A 26439-nucleotide genomic window follows, 5' to 3' on the forward strand; every position below is an offset into this window, starting at 1 on the left:
AAAACACAACACACTGTTAAACAACTGTATTCTGTACTTTTACTTTCTCAAATATAAATCTAGTTTAAATAAAATGCAGTATAAAAAAAAAAGAAGAAAAAAAATGAAATGTATGAAAATAACTGAGCTGGCACATCTTGTCACTTAATGCACAATGTATTGTTACTCTCTGTTTGTAACACAAAATAACAAACATCTTTAAAATCTAATTCCAGAAATTATTTTTGATTTGGGGTCGCGTGCCAACCGTGTGGCCCAAAGTCAGCTGTTATATGTTCGACCATCAAATCACCCTCCATACTTTAAGGTAGTAAAGGATGGATGGAAGTGGAGAACAACTATGAAATGACATATAAGCAACCAAAAGAGCAGTTTATGTGTGTTTCATCTAAAATAATGTTAAGAGTTTGTCAGGTGAAGGATCTTGAATCTTGATGTCCTGCCCCTGAACGGGGATCTAATGCACACGTGTTTAACTCAAGGGCCAAATCCGGCTCTTTGAACCATCCAAATTGGCTTGCAGGAGATGGTAAATTACCAAATAATTCAGTTGTAGATCTCTCTGTCCTTCTAAATACACACATCCAATGAAACTCCACAATATTTGGAGGATGGCAATATTCCCATGCATGACTGCAGTCATTTTATATTCTCAAATTGTTCAAATAACTCAGATAACTTCACATTATTACCACCAAATTAAATAACAAATGGTCACAAAATCAATAAAAGTCAAAAGAGACAATCCTGCAGAGACAGATATCTGTCACTTATTGCCTTGATATTGTGGATGCCTTACATATTACATACTTCATGTAACATTAATAGGTTGAAATGCAAACTTGGGGACATTAATGTGGAAATTGCTCATTTTCTTGCCTAATGTCTGTGGCCCACTTAATATTGAACTACTTCGTGTTTGGCCCCTGAACTAAAATGAGTTTGACAGCCCTGATCTAATGGGTGGAAAACATGAGCTGATTATATTTTATTGATCATTTGGTGCCAGTTCTCCAAGGCAGCCACATGAGCGCGCCACTTTACTTATTTTGAGACTCAGAGAACAGTCTACTGTTCCACTACTACTGAGAGGCAGCACCACTTAACACTGCTTCACTGAGCAGCTAAAAGTCAACTTGAAACATGAATAAGAATCACTCAAACTCTAATCTTCATCCCTATAACAAATAGTTTGTCCATTTGCCTGCAGCGCTTCATGGCCAGGAAAAGAAAGAGAAAAAGCACTTTTATACCTCCAGCAATCAGATCTGGACCTTGACTCGCCACGTCACGCTGCTAAAAGGAAGCTTTTGAGTTTTTTTTAAGTTCAAAGGAGTCTTTTCTCTTTCTTTAACAGCTTTTAGTTGAAGTACATCATCGTGCTGTGTATGCTTTTATCAAACGAAGCCTAGACGTGAAGAATCAGAATAAAAGGCGTTTAGAAAGAGCAATTGGAGGCTGAAAGTTATTCACATTTTTGCAGTAACAGTTTCATTCCATCAGTTAATGGATTAAAATCTGCAGAGACAACTTGTTGGCTTGTGAGACTGCTGTGACACAAATGGCACTCAATGTAAAAACTATGGATTACTGGAGCTTTTTACAGAATCACGACCATCTGCAGCAAACATTCTAGTCATTCACCCAACAGCTGTCAAGACATCTCCTCAAAAAACGGAAAATGTCAACTTGCTGGGTGGCACTTTGATAAAAATCTGAAAGGATCACTTAATTTTCATAAATTGTTGATACATTTACGGAGGCGCAGTTTAGGAAATCTGAGGGGTGTCGAGTTTAAGGCAGCAGAGGCTGTTTCAGGGAAATGAATTCATAAAAACAACTAAAGTTGTAGGAGCAATGTGATGTTTAAAAGTTTTCTCAAAAATACAAAGAGAGAAAAAGAGCGCACAAACCTCCGCTAAGTGCCAAATATCCTCTTCGTTATCTGGATCAGTGACACCAAGTACGAGACCATGACTATTCACACTTTAAGGGCTTGGAAGACAATTATATTCTCGTTAATAACAATACACTAGACTAGGTCCACATGTATGGGAACCACCTTTCTTTGGGGAAAAATCGCGATGAAATGAAGAAGAACCAAGTAGACATGCCGAAGTAAAATTTCATAGATCGTTCAAATACCAAACCAAGACATGAAGTTTAGAAATTTCACCAAACTGATCCAAAATTAGTATATTGATCCGGATCCCCTCCAAAACTTTATTGGAATCTTCCATGGCGTGAGCGCTATCTTTGGTCAAAACCAAATCCGTTAAGTACCACTGACGTAATCTTGCCAACTATGAAGCAAACAAATTAATGCCAGTGAAAATATTACCTTCTTGGCAGAGGTAATAATAGGCTCTACTGCTAAGCTGATGATGGATTCAACTTCCTGTTATATCCGTTTATCACAGGAAGTGGCACCCATAATCAGGAAGTAATGGTCCCAGGAATGACATGCATGTGTGTCCAAACTAATAGTTTAGCCATCTTATTCTAAGCCCTTAACATTGCATCGTTCACTGTATTAGCTTATCAGCTAATGCTAGTCACTTATTTCAAAAGCAGAGTTACACTTGTTGATTTCAATTTGCTTAACAGTTTATCTTTAAACAGCCGCCATTATTGTTTAATCAGTTGCTCAATGGCGCTCCAAGTAATAGTCTAGTTTCTGTGACATTTCTACGTTTTCTACGACCTAAAAGTAAGAGTAAAAAAACAACCTTAAAAGCCTTTTCTAATTTAAGTGTAGAAATAACCCAAATCCATTTGCAATCATTTAATAAAAGCAGGAATATAAGACCATTTTAACAGCAAAGTGTTCATTTGTTTTTCGATGAAAGAAAAATAAACCCAATATCTTACATGGTATATTTCAGACATTCAACATGAACCCTTATTACAACTGACCAACTGTCGGCTGGTTCAGGCAGGAAATGACCATGAATATATTCTTTTTCTTCTTCTTAGCTCTTGTAACCAAAAAGCTTTACAAATATAAATACTTACTTTATGTAGCATTTAAAAATACTTTGACAAATAGTAATTTGACTGAAGATCTGGGCAGTTTGACTGTGCAAAAAACAGAACAGATAGGGGTTCAAAACTTTTCCTTAAAATCCAACAAAGATGACGTGAAACAGGTCAGAAATCAGCGCCAGTTCATAGCAAATGAAAACTGCGACAGAGGGAAATATTTTGGATCTGTCAAGTCTAAAAAAAAAGAACGTGAGAAAGAGAAGCTCACCACCCAAAACCAGACTTGGTTATAAACTAATAATTTACCAATGCTGTTGTCAATTAAAACAAAAGGAAACATGTAGTTTAACTATGTGTTTCTACATTTAAACAAGTAGTGAGCAGTACTGCACTGACCTCACGCTGAAGAACAAAACGCTGCCACTGGAAGAACTTGATGCGTTAAAAAGACGGAATAAGAATACAACCGATTATGTACAATTTGTTCATTAGTGCTTAAACTAGTCAAATGAAATCAAGTCCAAGAGGTTAGTTTTCACCAAAGAAAGTGGTAAGTACCAACTGAAAGCAAATCCAACTGGCTTTCACTTAATAGAGCTTAATCATAAATGGGCGGAGTCTTTAACAGACAACCAAAATGTTTGTATTTAACAATTGTAGGACAATAAACAAGTTAACATTTCATAGAAAACATAGAACTTAAGAAGGAAATAGAATTAGGCATACCAAGTTTCTATGGTTCCCAATATGGTTTTCTGCTTTGTTATTCTGTGTGCTGTTCAATAGAAGATTGGGTTTCATTTAACCAAGAAGTTCAGGTTTACTGCAAAAATACTCTTATTAAAACATATCACACAGACAGGGAGGCCTTGGAAGATAAAGTCACTTTTTAAAAAATATAGCCAAAGTTTTGAATATTGGAAGAGGTATGAAAAAGGGTGAAACCACAGGCAAACAGGAATGTGGGGCCCTTTATACCAAAATACAAACTGGGCCTGGTTTTCCAAAGCGATCCAACTTTGTCTTTAAGATAAACAAAAACAATTGTTTGTGGGTATTGTTAGAAGAAACACAGGCAACCTGCCTCTCAATATCTTCACAAAGAACACAGTTAGACAAGGACTGAAATGTGAAAAGATGCAAACAAAGAGGACATAGTGGAGCCTTGGTTAGCATGGGAACGAACCACTTTTAGTTTCTAAAAAGTTTGTGTAGACAGTGTACCAGATAGCAAGACAAAACTATCTTTTTGGTTATTTATGAAGGCTTAAATACAGTAAACCTTAATAACAGCACTTTGAAGGTCAAATTGAACATTGAATGTCGTAATTCCTCCACTGAATGTTACAGGAGACTTACAGTGATGCTCTGAATGTTATTAAGAGTGCCAAACATTATGACTTTTATGTTTGTCCATGTAGTGAGGTTAGAAAAAAATCACATTTAAATCAAAACCAGTTCAGTTGTACCTCAGTAATGTTTGATGAACAAGCATCTCAAATATGCCATACAGAAAAATAAAACATAAGTTTTGTATAAATGTAGAATTTTAGTCTAAATTTAGGGGAATTAACACAAATGTAAATCATTTTTTAAAGGTTAACGTCAAAAGAAAATCTGACTTTTTAAAGTAGTCAATACATATATGATTAAAAAAATCAAGTGTATTTATTTATCATAACTGACTCCTAAACAAAGTTTGTTGTTACGAGCCACAGGACACGAAAGCAGGTCCCTAAGCTAAAAATCAAAATACAGAAATAGTGATGATCACTATAACAATAGTGTGCTTTAAATGTATGTTTTTTTCCCCTGGTATTTTACAGATTTTAAAATGTAACATTTTAAAATGTACTTGTTAAACTAGTTAGCTTGTAGCTAAGTAAACTAGCTAGCTTCTAAGTAGCTAGGTAAACTAGCTAGCTTCTAGCTTGGTTAAGTAGCCAGGGAAACTAGTTAACTTGTAGCAAGGTAAACTAGCAAGCTTCTAGCTGGGTTAAGTAGCTTAGTAAACTAGCTAGCTTGTAGCTAGGTTAGGTAGCTATCTTCTAGCTAGGTTAAGTAGCTAGGTTAAGTAGCTAGGCAAACTCGCTAGCCTCTAGCTAGATGAAGTAGCTAGGTACACTAGCTAGCTTGTAGCTTGGTTAAGTAGCCAGGGAAACTAGCAAGCTTGTAGCTGGGTTAAGTAGCTAGGCAAACTAGCTAGCTTCTAGCTAAGTTAAGTAGCATGGTAAACTAGCTAGCTTGTAGCTAGGTTAGGTAGCTATCTTCTAGCTAGGTTAAGTAGCTAGGTAAACTTGCTAGCTTCTAGCTAGGTTAAGTAGCTAGGTAAACTAGCTAGCTTCTAGCTAGGTAAATTTGCTGCTTCCCTACTGTTGGGCAAACTTTGAATGACTTCAATCAATTTCTTTTTTCCTTCAAAGAATCACATTTTAAAAAAGATGTTAATTTAGCTTTTACCCAAAATATTTAAAAGCTATCAAAAAAGATGTTGTTTTACCAAAAATGCAAATGTTCCTTTCCTGTTAATACAATGATAAAATTATATTGAAATCATGGAGACTTAATGTGTTTCTCTATAATCATATGTTACTTATTTTTTTAAACAAATAGAGGGTTAAGTAATTCATAATAGGTTAAAAAACAATAAACCAGTATGATTTAGAGATAATGCTCCTAGTGTAAACATTTAAACAAAGCTTTTAAAAACATAACTTTGTGTCACTTAACCACACATGTAGCACAGGTGGAATAAAATTAGGGAAATGTTCTAAAACCAACCATGTCGGACTATAAAGAACACCTTTTATTAGACAAACTGTTAGTTGACGTGCCAAGATGTTTTAACTACGTGTAAATTAAATATCAACGTGTGTATCATGTTTAAGCTGCTAATGAACAAAATTATGGAAGCTTTGGGAAACCAGGCCAATCTCACCATTACCATATTCTCATTATTATTTATAAAGGCAGAGGAAAACACTCTTTCCCTCAGCTCATACTTAGTAAAAGGGGACAGCTAGTAATAAATACAAAAATAGGAAAGATATGTACACAATTTTAACAAAGTGAATTATAATAATACTTTCAGCAATTCAACAAAATCCATAGAAATATTTTTTTTTTGCCAAAACTCTGTAGGTCAGTTCAATAACAGACATCTTTTTCTTAAATTATTGTACAAAATAATAATAATAATAATAATATTAATAATAAAACACCATCCAACACTGTGGGAGTAAGTCCAGAAGTTTGTGTAATCAGCAATCATTCAAACCAAAAAAATAAACTCCCCACAGGAACTTGGATGACTTCCTATTTGAAATGTGTTGCATTGTCACGGTGTTTGTGGAAACACAGATTGTTTCTTCCTCCCTTGTGAGAATAAGTCCTTTTGTGGCACTGCTGGAGACGGCTCGGGGGAGGAAGCGAGAGAAACCGAGGGCAATAAGTGCACTTTGAACACAGGCATGCTGGGACAAATGGAGAGAGTGTAAATAGAGTCGAGATATGGATGACGTACACATAGCAATGAAGGGGAAAAAGGAGGCTAAAGGAGAGGAGGTAGCTGGATAAAACCCAACCAAACATGCTGTCAGCTCCTCTCTGTGTGTGACATGAGAAGCTGATTTAAAGAGGGATGAGTGGGGATGAGAGCATTGAGGCGCTGTAGTCCCAATCCTACGATTGTTGTGTAAGTAGTAGGTCTTTTATCCATTAAACTTCACGTCGCAAACTCAAAATGTCTTTCCAGGTCAGATGACTGAGAAACAAACACTGGCTGTTCCATAATAATCCACATCTATTGTGGTTGTTATGAACAAGGCCTGAAAAAGTGGAGAAAGATTCCTATTCCAGAGGTTTCTGAGACCGCCATGATCGGAGCAGGTTTCCTACAAAACAACACCCAACACTACCTCCTATAGGCTCACAGTCAGCATGTGTGAGCTGAACTACCATTGGATAAACAGGAGCACAGGCTGGTGAGTGGTGAGGTCAAAGGTCACAAACGGCGGTGGCCGACACAGCTGCCCAACATTCTGTCCGTGGAACTTGTTTCTGTCAGTGATGGAACTGGGCCTGTTTAATGGATACAAAGCAGAGGAATTACTCACACACGCCCACTTCCTGTTTGCAAATAAATGACAACAATCGATAGGAAAGATCAGCTTTGAAACTGCAGAACATTAACAGTATTTGAATGATCTACTTGTGTGTGCCATCATAATGATAACAAGAAGACAATCATCAACATCCCCCGCCAGATTGGTTGTCAGGACAACTCACAACCTTTCCCTAAATGCCCTAAATCTAAGAACTTAGATGTATACATAAGAAAATATTATCACATCAGAATATATAAAATTACTAAATATCTTAAACAGTTTCTAAGAAAAGCTGTCCCCTTTGAAGATACCTCAAACAGAGTAAAAAAACGGAACAAGGGCAATAACTCCGGAAAAAATATTTGCGCGCTTCTCATTTTTGAACTCCATCAAGGTATTGATACCCTAAAGCCACACACCAAATATGGTTATCCTATCTTAAACAGTTTCTGAGAAAAGCTGTCCCATTTAACTCGGACAGACGGACGGAGCTCAAACCTATATCCCTTTTCACACATTTTGTGGCGGGGGATAATAAGTAGCAGACAGATAAGGTTTTCATCATCAGGGCTAAAATATAGATATAATTTATTAACAAAATGAAGAGCGACGTTCGCTTCTTCCTCATCCGGCACTAATCAATTCAGTTTACAGCCAGACCTTTAAACTAGAGAATTTATTGACTTACTCCACATTGAAGTGTCAGGAATCCTACATAAATATTACAGCATGCAGAAACCTATTTTGGAGTTTTTAAAACTTTAGATGACCCTCATTACACTCAATTTGTTTGTGACTAAATTGTGGATATTTTACTATTGTTGGTATTGCATATTTTGTTGTTTTGTGTTTGTTTATCCAGGTCTACTTGTGTTTAGGATAAACTCTGGACTAAGTACTGTTTTTTTTTATGTATACCGGTACTTTGTCTTTTTTCTGTCGAATTGTGTCACATGTAAAATGTTAAAACTCATCAAGTAAAAAAAGAAAAAAAGAAAGTTGCAGCTATAATGCCAAGTGTACCTCATTTTGAAACATTTAATCTATCATCATCTAATGTAATAAAAGTACTTTCTGTTTATCAAAAATGGTAAAGGCCTGTTTGTCTATGTCTATGCCTCTGAAACGTTCACAATAAACCTTCTATGCATCTTTATCTTTGGCTCCGACTTTGTCGCCACAAAATCCCACGAATGCATGTGAAATCACTTTATTCAGTTAAAATTTCCAAAAAGTAAATAAAAAATCATGATAAAAGTTATACCCTATAAATGAGACATGGGCCACAGGTGGCCCTCAGTCAAATATTGTGCGGCCTCCAAAGTAAGCGAACAAAACTACTCGAAAAAGAAAGTAACATAGAATTACAAAAAAGGACAAAAAATGATTAGACGCTTCTAACAAACGACAACAGATAAACACAAAATTAACCAAAAAACTATATAACAGACTAAAAACAGAGAAATTTACAAAAATATACAAAATTACTCAAAAAAAAATACAGAAAAAAACACAAAAGAACAACAAAAATAACATAATACATAAAATGACAAGACCAATACACAAACATTAACCAAAAGCGGCACAAGATGGCTAAAAATACACACAAAAACAAAGAGTAATTTACAAAATAACAAAAATATACAGAACGACTGAGAAAACATACAAAATTACACAAAAGAACACCAGTAACACAACAATAAGTACAATACCAACAGCTATGCACAAATATTAACCAAACATGGAACAAGATGGCTAAAATTTCCTAAAAAAAATAATAAAAGAATTTACAAAATTACAACAAAATACATAAAATCAATCAGGCAAAAATGATTACAAAAAGAACTTAAAAGTAAATCAAATACAGAAAAAAAGACTCCAAAAATAAACTAAATGACAATGAAAACACACAACATTCAGGTGATTATTCTAAATGCTGATATGAATGTTAATATTGTGGCCCTCGAATCAGACAAACACATTTTTGTGGCCCCCTTTGTGATAAAATTGAAGCTTTAAATGTTCTGTTTGTCATCCATCCACAATGCTAAGGATGTTTTGTTATTGTTTCCTGTTGGTTGGTGTGTTCCACGTACCCGTCTCTGTGACTCTGGTCCTGAAGCCAGAATTCTCTCCCCGTCGTCTGCTCTCCCAAAGAAACTCTCTAACCTATCCGGCCGGCTCAGCTTGCTGCCTTTGGCTCTGTACGAACTAGGACTCCTCCTCTTCCTCCCCTCAGCCCCTCCCCCGTACGTTAGAAGTCCTGTGGGCGGAGCCATCGTCTGATGGGAGACTGAGGCAGGGTCCCTGTTGGGTGAGTAGGGTGTCGTGGTGGCAGTTTCTCGTCTGGAGGAAACAGAGAAGTTAACAGTCTTTATCAATATTTTCTGTCAGTTTATTGAGTTCCAGCAGTGCTTCCCAAAGTGTGGGCAGTAGCACCACGGTGGACCACGAAAATACTGTAGATGGGCCTTCAAGTCATTTGCGATAAGTTCATGAAAGACTGGCGAGATTTAACTTTTTAATTGAGTTCTGATGTATCCGTAAACAAATTTAAAGGCACACATTTATATTACAATGGATCCAAACAGATAAAGAGGTTGATTAAGTCGTCTTTTCTGACCTACATTCAACCTTTTTTCCCATTTCTAAACGATCCCAAATGTCTGTATGAGAGCATCTCCTGATGCAAACACCTCAGAAACATTCTATAAAGCTTGTATACCTGTACTATTGTTTCACATGACACTAAACCACTTTGTCTACATGTATCCAAACATTCCAAACCAGTTTCATCATTATAGGTGTTCTTCAGATGTGTTGTTTTTCCTTTTTACCTAATGTCCCCTTGTGATGAGCTATTTCATTTACAATGATATACAGTATATAACAATCTTTCTATAGAGATAAATATAATATATTAATATGAGCAAGTTAGTCTACAATGATATGTACAACATTCTTTATGATGATAAACATAATACCTTTAAAGGAACTATTTGATGAGTTATTTAATCTACAATGATATATATTACATTTTTAATAGCTTTTAATAGCTCTTAATATCTTTGTTGTTTAATGCTTGCTTGTCTATGTATGTTTTTTGATGCCTTTTTGTCACGTGATCTTTCATATTTCAACTCAAATATCTAGTTAAATAGCGTCTCGGCTTTCCTTCACGACGTAGCTGCTTATGCTATTCACAAAAAGAGCTACGCAAGATCCGCGACTGTCAATCAGTGTCATATATGGCGTAAAATCCCGTTTTTAAACCTCAAATAACTTATTTAAAACAAACTTCACAGAAAAATGAGCACTTTGGGAAAAAAAACGTGACAAGTATTTTAACTTTACAGTTTGACCCACATCCCATCTGTTATCATTGAGGAGGCGGGGTTTATGACCTATACTGCAGCCAGTTAGCAGGAGAAGCTCTAAAAATAAAACCTTCACTCCAACGGGAAGCTTGTCCCATCCATTCTTTTTACAGTCTATGGTTGAAACGCGTTGACATGACATCCCTGTATTAAACAAGAAGACATAGTCATCAACATCGCCCGACAGATTGGTTCTCATTATAACTCACAACCTTTTCTAAATGTCCTAAATCTAACTTAGATGTATACATAAGAAAATATTATCACATCAGAATATATAATGATTAACGATCTTAAATGTTTTCTAAGAAAAGCTGTCCCACAAGGGCAATAACTCCGGAAGAAATAATTGCGCGCTTCTCATTTTCGAACTCCATCAAGGCATTGATACCCTGAAGCCACACACCAAATTTGGTGTGTGGCCCCTTTAACTCGGATGGATGGACGGACGAACGGTTGGAGCTCAAACCTATATCTCCTAGATTTTCAGCTTTGGCTGGCACTGCTTCTTTGTATTGTTTTTTGACATACTGGAATGCCACTGATTCCCTTCTTCAAACTTTTTTCCATTTAATCTTGATGGAAGTTTTAAAGTATGTGTTAATAGTGTATTGTCACTGACCTGTTGTGTGTGTTGTGGTTCTGAGACCCATCAGCTCTGTTCAGCCAGTCCTCTGAACTGTTCCAAAGCCCAGCGTCCCCCCGCACTAGTCCTTTCTTCCTGGAAGGAGAGGAACCCAACTTTTCCGAGCCGTGCAGCGCTGGATGGAAGCTGTTGCCGTTCTTTTTGTGATGATTCACCACCGGAAACAACGTAGAAGAGGAAAACAAAGGGGAAGGGGTTTTTCTCTTCTTTGCACCTATAGCTGATTCCTCAGAGTTTCTGGGTGTGCGGGGGGGTTTGGGAGGGCCGGTGCGAGCTTTCCCCAGCAGATTGGCGTGAGCCTGTGGGGAGTCTCTGATGTGGAACAACCCAGCTGTGGAGCTGGACTGAGGGAAAGCTGCTGTGTAGGAGAGGGAGGTGTAGGGAGGAGAGGTGAGGGAGGCGGGGGACGACGAAGAGGAGCTACTGAGGAGGCTCTCAGAGGCGGGAGGAACCTTCCTGATGAGCAGAGGAGGAAAAAGTTGACATGTTAGAGGAAAAAAGTTGAAATAATTACATTAGTTTGAGGTTTTCTGTCATTTTCATCACACTCCTGAAATTCATTTCCTTATTAGTGCAGAAGTTGCTCACTTTTTGAAACTCTTTCAAGTTTTACCTGTCAAAACAAGCTGAGAAAAATATGCTTTCTTCTTTAATTTGATGAAATGTTCCACGCACAATATAAAATACCAAATACTAGTATGTAAAAGCCTTCTATGCATCAAGAATGGTTTAGTAATTAGGGTTGGGGTCATTTATAATTGTAATCACATAATTGATAATTAATTACAAATATCAAATATGATGCAATTATAATTGCAATTGAAATGTTAAAATATATTGCTGTTGTGATCATACTTCAATTGTAATTTAGTTCAGATAATTTACTTTGTAATTGTAATTGTAAATAGTTCTCATAGAATTTCCATGCTAATTTAATTAAACGCAAAGCTTGGGAACCATGTTATAGTTCTATGGCTTACTCATACAATATGTAGTTAACAATCCTTAAAATATGATTGGATGATAGATCATATTCTTTTTGTGTATTTTACAGCTGATTTAAAGACATGGGTCAAAACGGACCCGTTATCATAAAAGATGCTAACGGAAAGCTAACACAAGAGGAAGATTAAGTTTTATGGGACTATTTATTTCAGGCTCAGTAATTGTGATTAATTAAATTTGAACTTATTTGAACTTGAAATTTGAAACAGTCAGACGGGCTAGCCTCCCTTGTCTTTTGATTGTGTATGCAGACTGTAGTTGACCTGTTGGTTGAAGAGAGATCATCAACTCACTATTAAAGAAAAGTAAAGTTAGTTTTATAGGAATATGGTGCTTGTGCGAAATGCCTGGAGGTGCGTTCACATCAAACGTGACTGAAGCGACTGAAAAGATTAGATTACATTCAAATCAATGTAAATGACGCAACCTCAAGTTATCTCCCCTCAAGCAACGTGACTTACGTGATTTGAGCGACTAGGTCAAGCGCGACCTTGTCGCTCAAAGTTGAAAAATGTGAACTGTTTAAGAGACTTCAAGCAACAACTCTCCCAACCTTCACTGTCTGTAGAGCCGCGGCAGCAGCCCTTTCCTGCTCCCTGTGAGACAGCTGCAGCAGAGGGCTGTACTACACTTCCTTAATTTATGGGGGGCAAAATTAAAGCGGTTAACTTCTTGACTAACTGTACATTCTGAGTGAACTCATCCTTTAGTAACTCCGTAAGTTGATCGTTTAAACTGTAAAAGCGGAGTTGTCTATGATAAGTGCTGTAAACATACGGATGGAGAAGAAGAAAAAGAAGTGGTCAGACCTCTCTCTCTCTCTCCTCTATCACCACTTCTACACACGCACACACACACGCACACGCACACGCACACGCACACACACACACACACACACACACACACACACACACACACACACACACACACTCCTCGTCATCGCTTCAGTGGAGCGATAAAATGATGGAGTGACCAAAAAGCACCACTTAGTGAAAAATAGTAGGTAAAGCCTTAGCTCCATGAGTATATCAGAGCCTGTAGTCACGTGACTGTCGTAAAGTGAAACGTTCTCCAGGCATTTTCCAGGTCACATGACCTGGCCAACAACAGTCCGTCTTCTCCAAACTTATATGGGCGGTATTTCAAGAAGGAAGCCCTGCTCGGAGCATTGATATTGTCAATCGCTGAATATTGACCTTCATCAACTCTTTAGGTCAAAAAGTCCACAGTGTGGCTTTAAATTATTGTGTATGTACTTGTAATTAACTTTCAGGGGATAGATAATAATTGCAATTTTCTTTGTAATTGGGAAAAAATGACGGTCATCTTAACCATAATTGAGTTGTAATTGAACATGGATAATTGAAGATGTAATTGTTATTGAAAAACTGTAATTGATCCCAACCATGGATGCTATGCATTTGTCACACGCTTACTTCCACATCTGTGCGTTGAGGTGTTTCTCCACCATGCTCTGAACTGCTAGCCTCATTCTGTCCCACCGCCTGTCGAACACATAGTGGCCCCGCCCCATCAGACGACTGCGAAAAATGCAAACCTAGAAAATGGTAGAGAATAAAGTAAATAAATACAGGGAAGGATAAACAAGTTAAAATGAAACAACACAGGAAAAAAAAAAGACAAATGGAGTTTCAGATAAGACAAAAAGATGATTTCATAATTCTGGTACCAAACTAAGACCGTGTTAAAAAACTGTGAAAATGTGGACAAGAAAGAGAAAATATATGTATTAATAAGCCAGTTTAAGAAGCAGGTTTCTGGTGATTTATAGAGATAATTTTAGGGACTTCATGTGGCTTTGCCTGAAATTTCTAGTAATTGTTTAAGAAAATTTTAAATAAACTTTGGTTAAAAGTAAAAAAAAAAAAAAAAAAAAAAAAAAAAAAAAAAAAAAAATGGATTAAATGGATGAACATTTTTTGAATGATTGTGTTTTTGTTTTGTTTTTTCAAAAAAACATCACATTAAATGACAGTACCCTCAACTTTCTCAAATATAAATCTAATTCAAATAAAATGCAGTGTAAAAATATCTGATATGGCTACTCTGTATTTGATATTTGTAAGACACTTTAATAAACTTGATCAAAAACAAATTCTAGGAGTAGAAAAAAACATCTCTGGGGTCGCCGGACGTTTGTCATATCAAAATGGGGTCACGACCCAAAAAAGGTTGGGAACCTCTGCTTTAGGAGCACACTGTCTTACCAATGTGTGCTTTAAAATGAAAAAAAATAAAACAAGCTAAAAAGTAGAACAGTGTCCATTGAAAGGTTGTTTCTTTACAGGATTTAAGACATATAATGCTTTCAGACTATGGAACAGCAGGAGTACTTGGTGCATTTACCCCTAAAGGCTGCGGGTGACGACAGGAATAGTGAAACGTAGGTTTGTCGGTGTCGTCTGGGCTCTCAGCGTCGCCCTCGTCACTGGAAAGTCGAGCTCCTTCTCCTGCTGTGCTGACCGAGCTGTGAGGAGAAGGCTCTGAGTTTGCATTGAGAGCGGGGGCTGCTGCAGGGAGCGAAGGAGCCGATGCTGCAGAGGAAGAACCTCCTGGAACCCTGCGTAGCATTCATTAGAGAACAATAAGGAGGACATTATACTGTACAAGAAAAAAAACAACAGTCTGCAACTTAATGAACAAAAACCAAGACTTGTCTCATCTAAACCAACGACAAAAGACAAAATCATTTGCATTATATAGACGAGCAGTGGTTCTCAACCTTTTGAGCGAAACACAAAATAAAGGTTCTAGAGGCCGGGGACCCCCACTGTTCCTGAAGGTGGTTTAACACAGACATAAAAAATAAATATGGGAGAGAGATTTTTGAGGCCCATCCATAAAGTCAGCAAAATCATGGTCCATTGTTTCATGAATCTGTGATAACCACATTTATTTATCAGAATAACATCCACTGTTATCCTAGATTGTTTATTATTATTATTTGGGCCATAGTATATAGGGTCAGTGTATGTTTTAATCATTGAATTTTCCGTTCAGGAAAGAAAATCGAAAAACAAAAAACGAGTGGCACCACAGTGAGAGAGGAAGGGGTTTTGGAGCAGATTTTGCACACAATTTCTGCAGATGACAACACATTTCAAAAATGATTTTGGATTATGGTTCTAAAGACATTTTTAAACAATAGTGAAAATATAAAGATCCATCCATCCATCCATCTTCTTCCGCTTTATCCGGGGCCAGGTCGAGGAGGCAGCAGTCTCAGCAGAGATGCCCAGAACTCCCGATCCACGCACACCTCCTCCAGCCGTTCTGGGGGGACCCCGAGGCGACACCAGGCCAGCTCAGAGACATAGTCTCACAGGACATAAATATCATTCATATATTGTGGCACCAGAAAAACAGCAGCATCCTCATTATTTTGAAAAGAACAACTTCCTGTCTCACCATCCTGAAAAACTGGCATTTTTTATTTCTGTCCTCTGGTATTTTTGTTTTTTGGTTTTAGAAACAAAAAGTTGGGTTAATGCAATGTAAAAAGTAGGAACAATTAGTTTAAACTGGTTAATAATGGGCATGACAAATCGTGAATGTGATTAAATTGGCAAAAATAAGAAATATGGTGAAAAGAGGATAAAAATGATAATAATGTGTTAACATATCTAAAATTAGGTGGGGAAAGTAATGCAAGGGGTTTATAAGTGCCGAAAATGTTTTTAAGGTGGAAAAAATGTGCAGAAAAGGCATCGAAATTTGATTGAAAAGTGGGGTTCTCAACTTTGGGGTCCTGACCCCAAAGCTGAGAACCCCTGATCTAGAGAAAACAACTATTATCTTCTTGTAATCTGTGTTTACAGCATCCTCTGGTGGAGTAAAATGGGGAAAGGTGCATCTCTTCAACAAGATAGAACACTGTAAATCTTTCATCTTTTTTAAATACAATAAACAAAGAAAAAGGCTTTTATTCTGAAAATTTTTTTAAAAAAGGGACAAAAAACCCCTGAAAATTGAAAGTCAGCTGCTGAAATCTCTAAAGGTTTGACAATCTATGGAAAATGATAACAAAAGTAACACTTTTTGTTAAAACTAAATCAAATATAAACAATAATAATCCTCGTTACCTTGGTATGTGCGCGTTGGCCAGCCGGAGCTTCAGCGTGGACAGCAGCCGTCCGTTGGGGACGTGGGGTTTGGTGGGAGCAACGGTCTCCTGTGAGATGAGATTCTGGCTGGAGCTTTCCTTTCTTTCCTTCAATTCCTGCGCCGCCTCCTTTTCTCTCTCCTTCTCCTTCTGCACCTCCTTGGCCCTCCCCTTGTGCTCGGCCAATAGGATGTCAAAGTTGTTCTTTCTGCCGAGCACGGCTCGGCGGTGGGTTAGGGAGTGAGTCTGTGGTGGAATCATTAACAGAGCCCTGAGTTCAAGCATCAATTAAAAAAAAATGATCTCTTTCACCTAATTGTTAATACGTAGTGAGATGAACAAGTCTAACCACTTTGCATGTTGATTTAACACCAGAAAAAAGAATGAAAATGCCTAAACAATGGAACAAAAGAGAAGAGCATTATATTGAAGTGTATGAATGGTGACTCAAAGAGAACAAGCTCAGCATCTTCCGTCAAGAGCATGTGAGACCAGCACTGGCCTGCTATTCTATATCTTCATTAATGTGATGATACGGAGAAGCACTTGGAACCATTCCTGATTAATTCATGATGTAACTTGACCTGAAACATTTAGCATTAGCTCACTACAAATATTTTACAGTTCCTTACGTGTCAGACAGATGCAAATAGTCAGACATCAGTCCGAGTCAGAAATGTCTCTGAACTAGGCATGGGCAATACATCAAGATTCAAGACATATCAAGATTTCTATTTTGGCGATATAGAAAATTACAATATTGCCTATAACAATGTATTTTTGTTTTATAGCTTAGTTATTTTGTATTAATATAATCGTTTTAGGAGTCACTGCTTTCACTACTTCTCAGAACAGCATGAAAATCACAGTTAAATGGTTTCGGAGTGCGTGTTAACCCAAAGGTTTATTTTATTTTTTAGTTTTAAGACATTTGACAACATACGAGATTTTTGCACATTGTGCATTTAAAAGAGTTGCAGACACCTTGTTTTTTGTCTGTCAAATGTGATTAAAAGAAAGAAAATAAAAAATAAAGAGAGAATGCTCTTTAACTGTTCAATATTGTCATGGTTTTTAAAATGAATTTTTATGGACTCCTTCTTGACTCCCAGAGGTCTACATCTAATCTTGGTGGTGCATTTTTAAATACAAACATTACCCTGACCTTAACTCACTGACTGCTATTGACGTACTTATGCTTCATTTCAAATCAAACTGTTCACTGCCATTGACATAAATGTACGTCAATTGTGTTTTTCAACAGGGGTTGTTAGGAGACACTGTTACGGACCTCTCCAATGAATATTAGCCTTGTACTATGATGTAGTGACCAACTGGTGCCGTGTAGGTAGCAGCAGTGCACATTTGGATAAGAGATTAGCAGCGATGTGCACCATCAGTGGGGAGGGAGAAACCATGGACGAGGGATAAAATGGCGCCACGAGAGAAGAAGGCGAAGCTCCCAGCTGTTCACACTCGAGCAGAGCATGTGTTGACCTAAGTCCACTATTGAGAGTGTCGTGATCATGAGAGAAAACATCAACAACCCGGGCCAAACGGTGGGACTCGGCATGTTGGGGAGGAGTAAGTAAGTAAGTAAGTAAGTAAGTAAGTAAGTAATATTTATTTATATAGCACCTTTTACAGACAGGAGTCACAAAGTGCTTCACAATGCATACAGTGCATACAATACAATACAAATTACAGTTGCAGTCACAAAAATATGATGGTCATAAAACAACCCTTTATCACTGGAATTTTTAAAATGCTTTCTGAAACAGATAGGTTTTCAGTTGGCTCTTAAAAGCATCAACGGAATCAAGCAGACGCAGCGAAAACGGAAGATCGTTCCAGAGCGTTGGCGCGACCGCCTGGAAGGAGCGATCTCCTCTGGTCTTGTAACGGGTACGGGGAGGAGGAGGAAGTTGTGTGTGTGGAGACTGAGGGGGAAGAGACTTGGAGGAAGGCCAAAACATGGTAAGGGAACCATACGATTCTGACCCAGATAGCAAAATAATAATAATTTTGCCATCAAAAGCCTGGTCTCAGTGTTGTTTTTGTTGTTTTATAGAAGGAAACCAATGTTCAGATGTTTGAGGTGTCAGTAAAACAAAAAAAAAATAGTTTCAAAGCCTTTTTTTCTCAGCTTTTTGCCAGAAACTGGCCGTTTGTGTGAAACGTACCTCTATTCAACTGATTCAACTGATTCTGATGAAAGTAGAGAGTCTATTCTTTCAGAATCTGGTTTCAGAGTTTACATGGTCATATCACAAAATATTCTGTGGGTCTTTAAAACTCAGTCAAAATGTTGTAAAATGGCTGGCAGTGAGGGGGTAGCAGTTCTGAAAATGGCTGGCAGCCAATGAGTTAATGTTTTTGGATTGTCGGAGGAGACCAGAGAACTCCGAGAAAACCCACAGCACTGTAACTGCTGGAAGATAATCTCAGCACTGGCAAAAAATCTATCACGTACAGAGGAAATAAAGGCATGAGACACACATTTCACAGCAACGCAAAATGATACACTGGCTTGTTAAACTTATAATATTAAAATTTGTGGTGGGACTCAATTAAAAAAAATAATCAGACTAATTCGAGACTTTGTAATAAACTAATCTTGATTAATCTAAATGAATCACATAACATTTGACACGAGAAGCAACGTTTTTTAATTTAAATTAAAAATTTGGATTTTGGTATATGACTGAATCAATAAAAAGCAATAAATGAGCTTAAACAACAAAATTGTGTTTATTATTTTCATCACTGAGTGCTAACATAATGTGTAATATGAATAAAGAATATTATGATTGCATTGTTCACAAAGCACAAACTACTGCAAATAATTAATCGCAATAACCGCATTAACGTCCCAGCGCTAATTAAAATAGCCAGATACAGTATAATAGGCCGATAAGATCACAGATGCTCATTTCTTTCAGGTGAAGGCCTTCACAGAAGATTGTCAGCAGGAGGAGGATGTCATAACAGGATGTTATTGTCCACACACAAAGAGTTGTGTATTTGTGTATTTTGTTACCTTGCAGGTGAGGGAGCGTGTGCAAGGGCGTTTTGTCTCGGGGTCCGGCACGCCGCAGTGTTTGTTAGGATCAAACACTCGCCCTGTGAGTCAGGAAAACAGAAAAACTGTTTCAAACATTGTTTTATTGAAGGGAATGATCATGAAAACTAATAGAACTTATTCAGATTCTTTTCAAATACAAGATCAGCACTGCCAACAACAGTCACGCACCTGCAAAATGGTAATTCATTTAGCAGTTTGGAGATTTATTCAAATGTAAGTTCAAATTTTAATTTTAGTCATCTCATAGAGCATCATTAAACTTGAGTTTTTCTTTTAACTTTGCCTGAAGACGCCTCAAACCAGAAAAACACCTCAGAAATGTGTCACTGCCATCGTAGATCTTTTAAAACTAGCACAAATTATAATACACATGGATTTATAAATTTAATTAAAATCCTAAATTATATACATCCAACTAAAGCTATGGCCTTAAATACTGTGATAATAGTCAAGCCTTGGCTCTTACAACACTTAAGAGATCAGCTAAACCCAGGTATCTCATCACTGAGCTGTTACTATTGTCTGAAGGATTCCTGAGCAGAGCAGCCTCCTACACGTATACAAACTGTCCACCAACCTCCACTCAGCAGGTATCCCACAGGGCTGTAATCTTGTGCTGGCCTTGCCTATAATCCCTGTAATCTTTCTGTTTTTGCAGGATGAGGCGGACACCGACAGTCTAACAGTGGGATCATGGAAGAGATACACACTACTCACATGCTTGTTCTCTCGCTTTATTTTGAATGATCTGAGAGGACATGAGGGGAGAGAGGATATAAAGGGTTTGGACCCCACAGAGGAGGAGTAATGAGCTTTTAAAAGATGAGTGTGTGCAGGAGGAGGAAAGTGATAGACTGTTTCTGGCAGTTAAATGCTGTACATTAGAAGGTGTAAATCAGAACAAAATAATTAAAAGACAAGCCAGAATGTTAGTTTTAAATCTGTTAGCTTCCTACATACTGGCTACGTTTACATGAGAGCCTTAATTCCCCTTCAATTCAGAATATAATATAAATCCTCTTTTAAAAAAATTAAAAATCACCTTGTAAACACCAAATCCCGAGTGAAAACGGCCATTCTGAATTCAACTTAAATCTGAAGCAAGTGGCTGGTTTATTTTATTTTTTTTTATTCATTCAGTTTATTGCCGACATGGTTGCATTCACAGAAGTTTTGTTATTTCTTTTTTTTTTGTTTTGTACATGTCGAAAAAGGAGACGAGAGAAGCAGTTTTCTTATCAATGTCCTGTCCCCTGATATTAATTACAAATTGAATAATTCCTCAATCTTGTATGAGCTCATTCCGCTATAAATTAATTCCAGTCGCTCTACGCGTGCTCTTCCTGTCGCAATGACACGCTCGTGATGACATAATTCCAGATGGCCGCCCAAAGAAAGTTTTGACTCGAGTAGAGATTATTTATGTAATAAAAGCCTTAGAAGATATGGATATAATGAAAAGAGTGGATGGATCAACATGTGGACATTCACACGAACACACAGACCTCGGCAAACAAAACAGGCTCCATCGAGGGACATGAAGTCCTGCACCGGGACACAGAGCTTTACTAATGTCACGCAGATAATCATAAAGTTCTCCTTCCACTCAAAATCCTGTATAGTGGAGGTCTAGCAGCTGTTGCATTCACCGCTGGCTATGGCTTGGCCAAAGTACGCTCCTCTATCTGCCTTCTGCTACGCAGCTGACGAAAGTGAAACAGTTTTATTGTCAAGCTACTGCTTCAAAACTACAATCAAAACAAGAAGGCAATCATCAACATCCCCCGCCAGATTGGTTCTCATTATAACTCACAACCTTTTCCTAAAAGTCCTAAATCTAAGAACTTAGATGTATACATAAGAAAATATTATCACATCAGAATATAAAAAAACCTAACTATCTGAAACGGTTTGTGAGAAAAGCTGTCCCCTTTGAAGATACCTCAAACAGAGAAAAGAAAAACGGAACAAGGGCAATAACTCCGGAAAAAATATTTGCGCGCTTCTCATTTTTTAACTCCATCAAGGTATTGATACCCTGAAGCCACACACTGAATTTGGTTATCCGATCTTAAACGGTTTCTGACAAAAGCTGTCCCATTTAACTGGGATGGACAGACGGAACTCAAACCTAAATCACCCTTCCATACTACATACGGGGAATAATAAACGTGAAAACAGTTCTTATTATGTGTAGAAAAAGAAAATTATTTGTTTTGTGTTTTTTCCAGTAGACGTGAATACGTCACGTTCGCCCCCTGTCCAATCAGAACCCTCTACAACCCTCAGACCCAAAGGAGAATTGAACAAAGTCGAATAAATGTGTTTCCATGTTAACTTCAATTCAGAATTATTATTAACAAGTAAACACAAAGCAGAACACTTTAAGTCCGAATATATAATTCCAAAAAATGAATTCCCAATTAAGAAACATCTTTTAACCATGGCCAATATAAGCTCAAAATGAAAAACACTGAACCGGTTTAAAATTAGGAAAAAAGTGCTGAAGCATAAACTAGCTATCAAACTGTATGCTGAACATGACGTGAATAAAAATTCTGAAAACTAAACTCTCTCTCTTATCTCTGACTGACCTGACAGCCTTTTATGGGACCTCGAGGAACCCTTTGTCCCGTTCTGGTGCTTCTTCTCCAACGGCGATAGAGACGACGGCGCTGGCAGAGCAACGGATCGGTGAGAGGGTGACAGCGAGGGGGCGGGGCTCTGTGTGGGCGTCGCTCGTCTGTCCAGAGGAGAACGCGCCGGACTGGGCCGCTTATCCAGGGGGGATGGGGATGGGGACGGGGTGGAGCGAGGCGTGGACGGCCCGCTGCTGCTGCGGCCGTTGGTCAGCTTTTCACTAGAGCGCTGGGAGAGATGTGAGGGAGGGATGGACAGAGACTTGACGGGAGATGATGACGAGGAGGAGGAGGAAGAGATGAGGCGTACGTGGGAGGCAGGGTCACCCCGGCTGAGGCAGGGCATCTTTTCCAGGCTGACAACTGGTAGTGTGACACTGGGTAAGATGGAAATAAAGAATATTAAAGATGCAGCTTCTGAAAGTCTCACAGGATGTTCAGGTGTATGTAGCGTACCATGTTTTACTGCGTGCACCCTTTGGTGGATACACAGCCAGTGGAGCTTTGCTGAACCGAGAGTGAGGATAGTCTCTGGGGACTCGGAATGGCAGCGTGTCCCCAGGACTGGGAGCAACAGTGGGGGCCACTGCTGGGGCTTTGGGCTTCATTGGAGCCAGTTGGGTCTGGGAGGGGACCGGGGAGCTGTGTCGCTTTTCTGTCACATATCACACACACACATACACACAAACGCAAAGAAAACAGTTGAGCACACACACTCCCAAAAGGTTAAAAGAGTGTTTTTCAACCTTAGGGTCGGGACTCCATGGTGGATCGCCTGGAGTTTAAATGGGGTCACCTGAAATATCTAATTATAGTCTAAATAGTAATTATTTAAAGGAGCATTGGGCAGGATTTGTGAAAAAATAAACATTCATTTTAAGTTTTTTTAATGCTAATGGTTGATGAAGAGCTCTAAACCAAAGACAATGAGTTCACACATATTTCTCCCTTTTGCCTTGAACAGATTGCGTGATACATTTTGTTCTGCTGTTCTGGGTACAAATTTCCCATGCAGTTCTGCAGACGTAAAGTCAAATGATGCTGATGGTGACGTCAAATGACGCTGGTGCACGTTCTCGACGGCTTGGAGAGGCAGCCCACTAGGGAGTAAATAAATAACCGTGTCACACTTGGAGTGTGGATCAGGAAACATTTTCCAGTCCGAGTCCGACTAAACAGTGAAAAACTCATTTTTTTTTTTTTTTTTACAAAGAAATAATATATTTACGTTTGTTTAGGTAATGAGCACTGATTTTATTAATAAACAACTGTAAATGTCAACATCAGATCAGCACGCAGTGCACACAAGAGACCCATCAGATCTATTTACATAATCCATGTATCAAAGATAAGGATAATCCATGTTACTGTTCAGAAAAAAGGAATGTTTCAACGATGTATTCTTATATAATTGTCCTCTGCTCCATTCTCCATCCACCGTGGATCACTGCTCTCACTGTTACAGTTAAAGCTACATTTTACAGGGCTACAGCAGCTGCAGCAGGAAAGGAAGAACGCTACGTGCAAATGACACTATGTGACCAAACCTGAACACCAGTTCTAAACATCTGTCGGAACCCGACCCGTCCGGTGTCGTTGGGTCCTGTTAGGGTTAGCTCGGGTGTCCATCCTCTATCCACAGTATCTAATGACTTGTGCTCCAGTCCTAAAGAGTCGATGCGCGCTCCCGCGGTGGTTTGCTAATTACTGCAGTTACACTAACCACCGTGGTGTCACTATGGAGTCTGATTTATAGATCCTGCCCTATGCTCATTTAAAAAAAAAAAACAAAAAAAACCCAAAATGTACTGATTTTAGAATTATTATCATTTTTAAAATCAAAATACACAATCTTAAACAACTTGGTTCTATACTTTCACTTTGTCAAATATAAATCTAGTTCAAATAAAATGCAGTTAAAAAAATAAATAAAAAAAATACTCAGCTGGTGCAACTTGTTCTCGTCTACTAATTCTAAAAAAAGAAATGTACGATATCAAAATGGGGTCACAATCCAAAAAGGATTGGGCACCACTGGGTTAAAACAAAGCACTACAATAAGATCTTTATTTAAGAGAAGCTTCACTGTATTTTCTGGGTGTGTAATGATTTCAGTTTCAACGAGTCTTATGTGTAGCCTATTGTTTTCTTTAGTCTATTATTTCTCCAACACTGCTTCCATTACAGATGGCTGTTTAAAAAAAAAAGTCAAAAGCAAATATGAGCCATAACTTCAGTTTAGAGACACATTTTCAAATCAACTCCTGAGCCTCCTTCACACACCCTGAAGTGCCTTCATGTGAAAAACTCTGCCCATATGTCACGATGAATACGACTGAACGACAGCCACTCGTACTTTTTGCTAACATCAGATCAGTAAAAAATGACGGGACACGGATGGAAATGCACAAGGCGAGAGAGGGAAACAAAAGGGGGGGGCGGGGGCGCGTTGCTTAGACTTACGGTTTTTGCTATGCATATCTTTGTGGGAGCAGGGTGGGTGGGGGGTGAGGGTGTGTGGTCCACGAGAGTCTCTGTGTGCGTCTGCCTCACAGGGAAACTATATCCCAGCTACCTGGATAAAAACAGAGGGGGGGGGAACATTTATTAAGTGCTAATAATCAAGCACAGCAAACACAGCACAATGTTTTATTTACTAAAAGAGAAATGAGAGAATAAATCAAAGCGGCATCGGTTTAGATTATATCAAAGCACGATGCTATTGATGAGGATTTGTTGCAAAAAAACCTTGAAAACTACCTCTGGGTGTACAAGAAGAATAGTCGTCAAAAATAATTATGTTAAGGTAACATATATTCAGACAACTGGAAATCTCCTTACATGTTTCGACTGTCAACTGCCAGTCTTCTTCAGAGGCATCTGCTAATCGCTTTGATGTTAACTTCACTTCCGCATAATAATTCCAGCAAGTTCTTGGTGTCTTAACAATCCGCAATAATCCTTGCTGGAATTATTCCAAAAAGAACCTGCTTATTATGTGGAAATGAACATCAAAGCGATCAGCAGATGCCTCTGAAGGAGACTGGCAGTTGACAGTTGAAACATGTCAGGAGATCAAAGTAAATTTCATGAAAACCTGTTGTCTTTATATATGTAACCTGAACATATTATTAAAAAAAAAGACAAAAAGTTGCTGGAATTAAAAATAGTTATTAAATAATTATGAAACTATAACTATTGTTATTAAATTTTCAGTATACGTGTAATTGTATTTGACGACTACAAAGTGTTGTTTTTTTTAAATTACTTTTAAAGTACTTTTTGTGCTTAAATGTCAACATTTGTAACATTATTAGAATAAAAAAAAAATCAGAAATATAAAACAAGAACATAAAAAAAAATGATTTTACAATATATATATATATATATATAAATATTTTTTTTTTTTTTTACCTTTTTTTAACCAGAAGAGTCTCATTAGAATGAAGAGAACATTTATCAGAAGTCCTGGAAGCATTAAGGTATTTGCTCAAGGTCCCACAGCAATGGCCCACATTGGATTAGAACTGGCGAACGGTTTTATAAAATGGCATATTTCAGTTTAAATAAAATTTAAAGAAATTTATTTTAAAGACATTCCTATATATTTTACAAAGTGCTGAGATTACCCAATCTGAATTATGATTCTTGAATTCTTCTTTATTTATTTATCTTTACTATAAAGCAAAAAACTGGTAAAAGGAACGAAAAACCACAGCTAAAAAAAAACTAAAAAGTGGTCAACCTGTATCTTTGACTCCTCTGGTTTAACATGAAAGAAAAAGAAAAAGTGGGGGACATTTTTACTATGACTAAAAAAAGGTTGAAATTGACACTAACGCGTATAAACACATCTACAGACAAAAGTATACATGCACACTTCTTCTCCATTTGTGCAAACAGACCTCAACGATTGCAACACACGTTTAAAACAAGCATCCAAAAACACGTTTTCTCAGTCCGTGCACACTGTGCAAACAGAAACGTGCTTGAGCCAGGACACACACACACACACGCGCACACACACACACACACACACACACACAATCTTATCATCAATGACAAACATGGAGCCATTTCACTTTTATGGCTTCTACAGTGATATGCTTACAACTTTAATGATGATTTTATCTGTTGTGCACAAAATGTGTGTATAAATCCTTAGTGAGTAATGCATGCGTGTGTGTGTGTGTGTGTGTGTGTGTGTGTGTGTGTGTGTGTGTGTGTGTGTGTGTGTGTGTGTGTGTAAATGCCGTGGCTGTAAATAAATTAAGATTAAACGAGGTGTGTATGTGTCTGGGCCAGAGATGAGTGTTTGGAGTAAGTTGCATGTATGGAAAAAGTGTGCAACAGCATTTAATTGTAAGGGCATACAGTTTGCACGTACTCGTGTGTGTGTGTGTGTGTGTGTGTGTGTGTGTGTGTGTGTGTGTGTGTGTGTGTGTAGCAGGTGTGTAAATAAGGATTGCATGT

The 26439-nt window shown here is 37.9% G+C and overlaps 1 protein-coding gene across 3 annotated transcripts in view; it reads right to left on the reverse strand.

Moving 5' to 3' along the window:
* Nucleotides 1-2770: 2770 nt before the first annotated feature.
* atxn7l1 (ataxin 7-like 1) overlaps nucleotides 2771-26439 on the reverse strand; it is a 50344-nt gene continuing 26675 nt past the window's right edge. For 2 of the 3 annotated variants that reach the window (XM_028450918.1, XM_028450919.1), the window contains exons 4-13: nucleotides 24430-24541; nucleotides 22423-22621; nucleotides 21922-22343; nucleotides 19283-19365; nucleotides 16223-16488; nucleotides 14487-14700; nucleotides 13556-13677; nucleotides 11091-11570; nucleotides 9188-9437; nucleotides 2771-7065 (exon numbers count right to left, since the gene is read on the reverse strand). In XM_028450918.1, coding sequence (XP_028306719.1) covers nucleotides 7048-7065; nucleotides 9188-9437; nucleotides 11091-11570; nucleotides 13556-13677; nucleotides 14487-14700; nucleotides 16223-16488; nucleotides 19283-19365; nucleotides 21922-22343; nucleotides 22423-22621; nucleotides 24430-24445 — 2070 coding nt within the window. In that variant the 5' untranslated portion in view covers nucleotides 24446-24541 and the 3' untranslated portion in view covers nucleotides 2771-7047. The remainder of the gene's footprint in view (nucleotides 7066-9187; nucleotides 9438-11090; nucleotides 11571-13555; nucleotides 13678-14486; nucleotides 14701-16222; nucleotides 16489-19282; nucleotides 19366-21921; nucleotides 22344-22422; nucleotides 22622-24429; nucleotides 24542-26439) is intronic. The other variant, XM_028450921.1, reaches the window with a different exon arrangement.

Source organism: Gouania willdenowi, chromosome 6 (assembly GCF_900634775.1).
Source record: "Gouania willdenowi chromosome 6, fGouWil2.1, whole genome shotgun sequence".
Classification (NCBI taxonomy): domain Eukaryota; kingdom Metazoa; phylum Chordata; class Actinopteri; order Blenniiformes; family Gobiesocidae; genus Gouania; species Gouania willdenowi.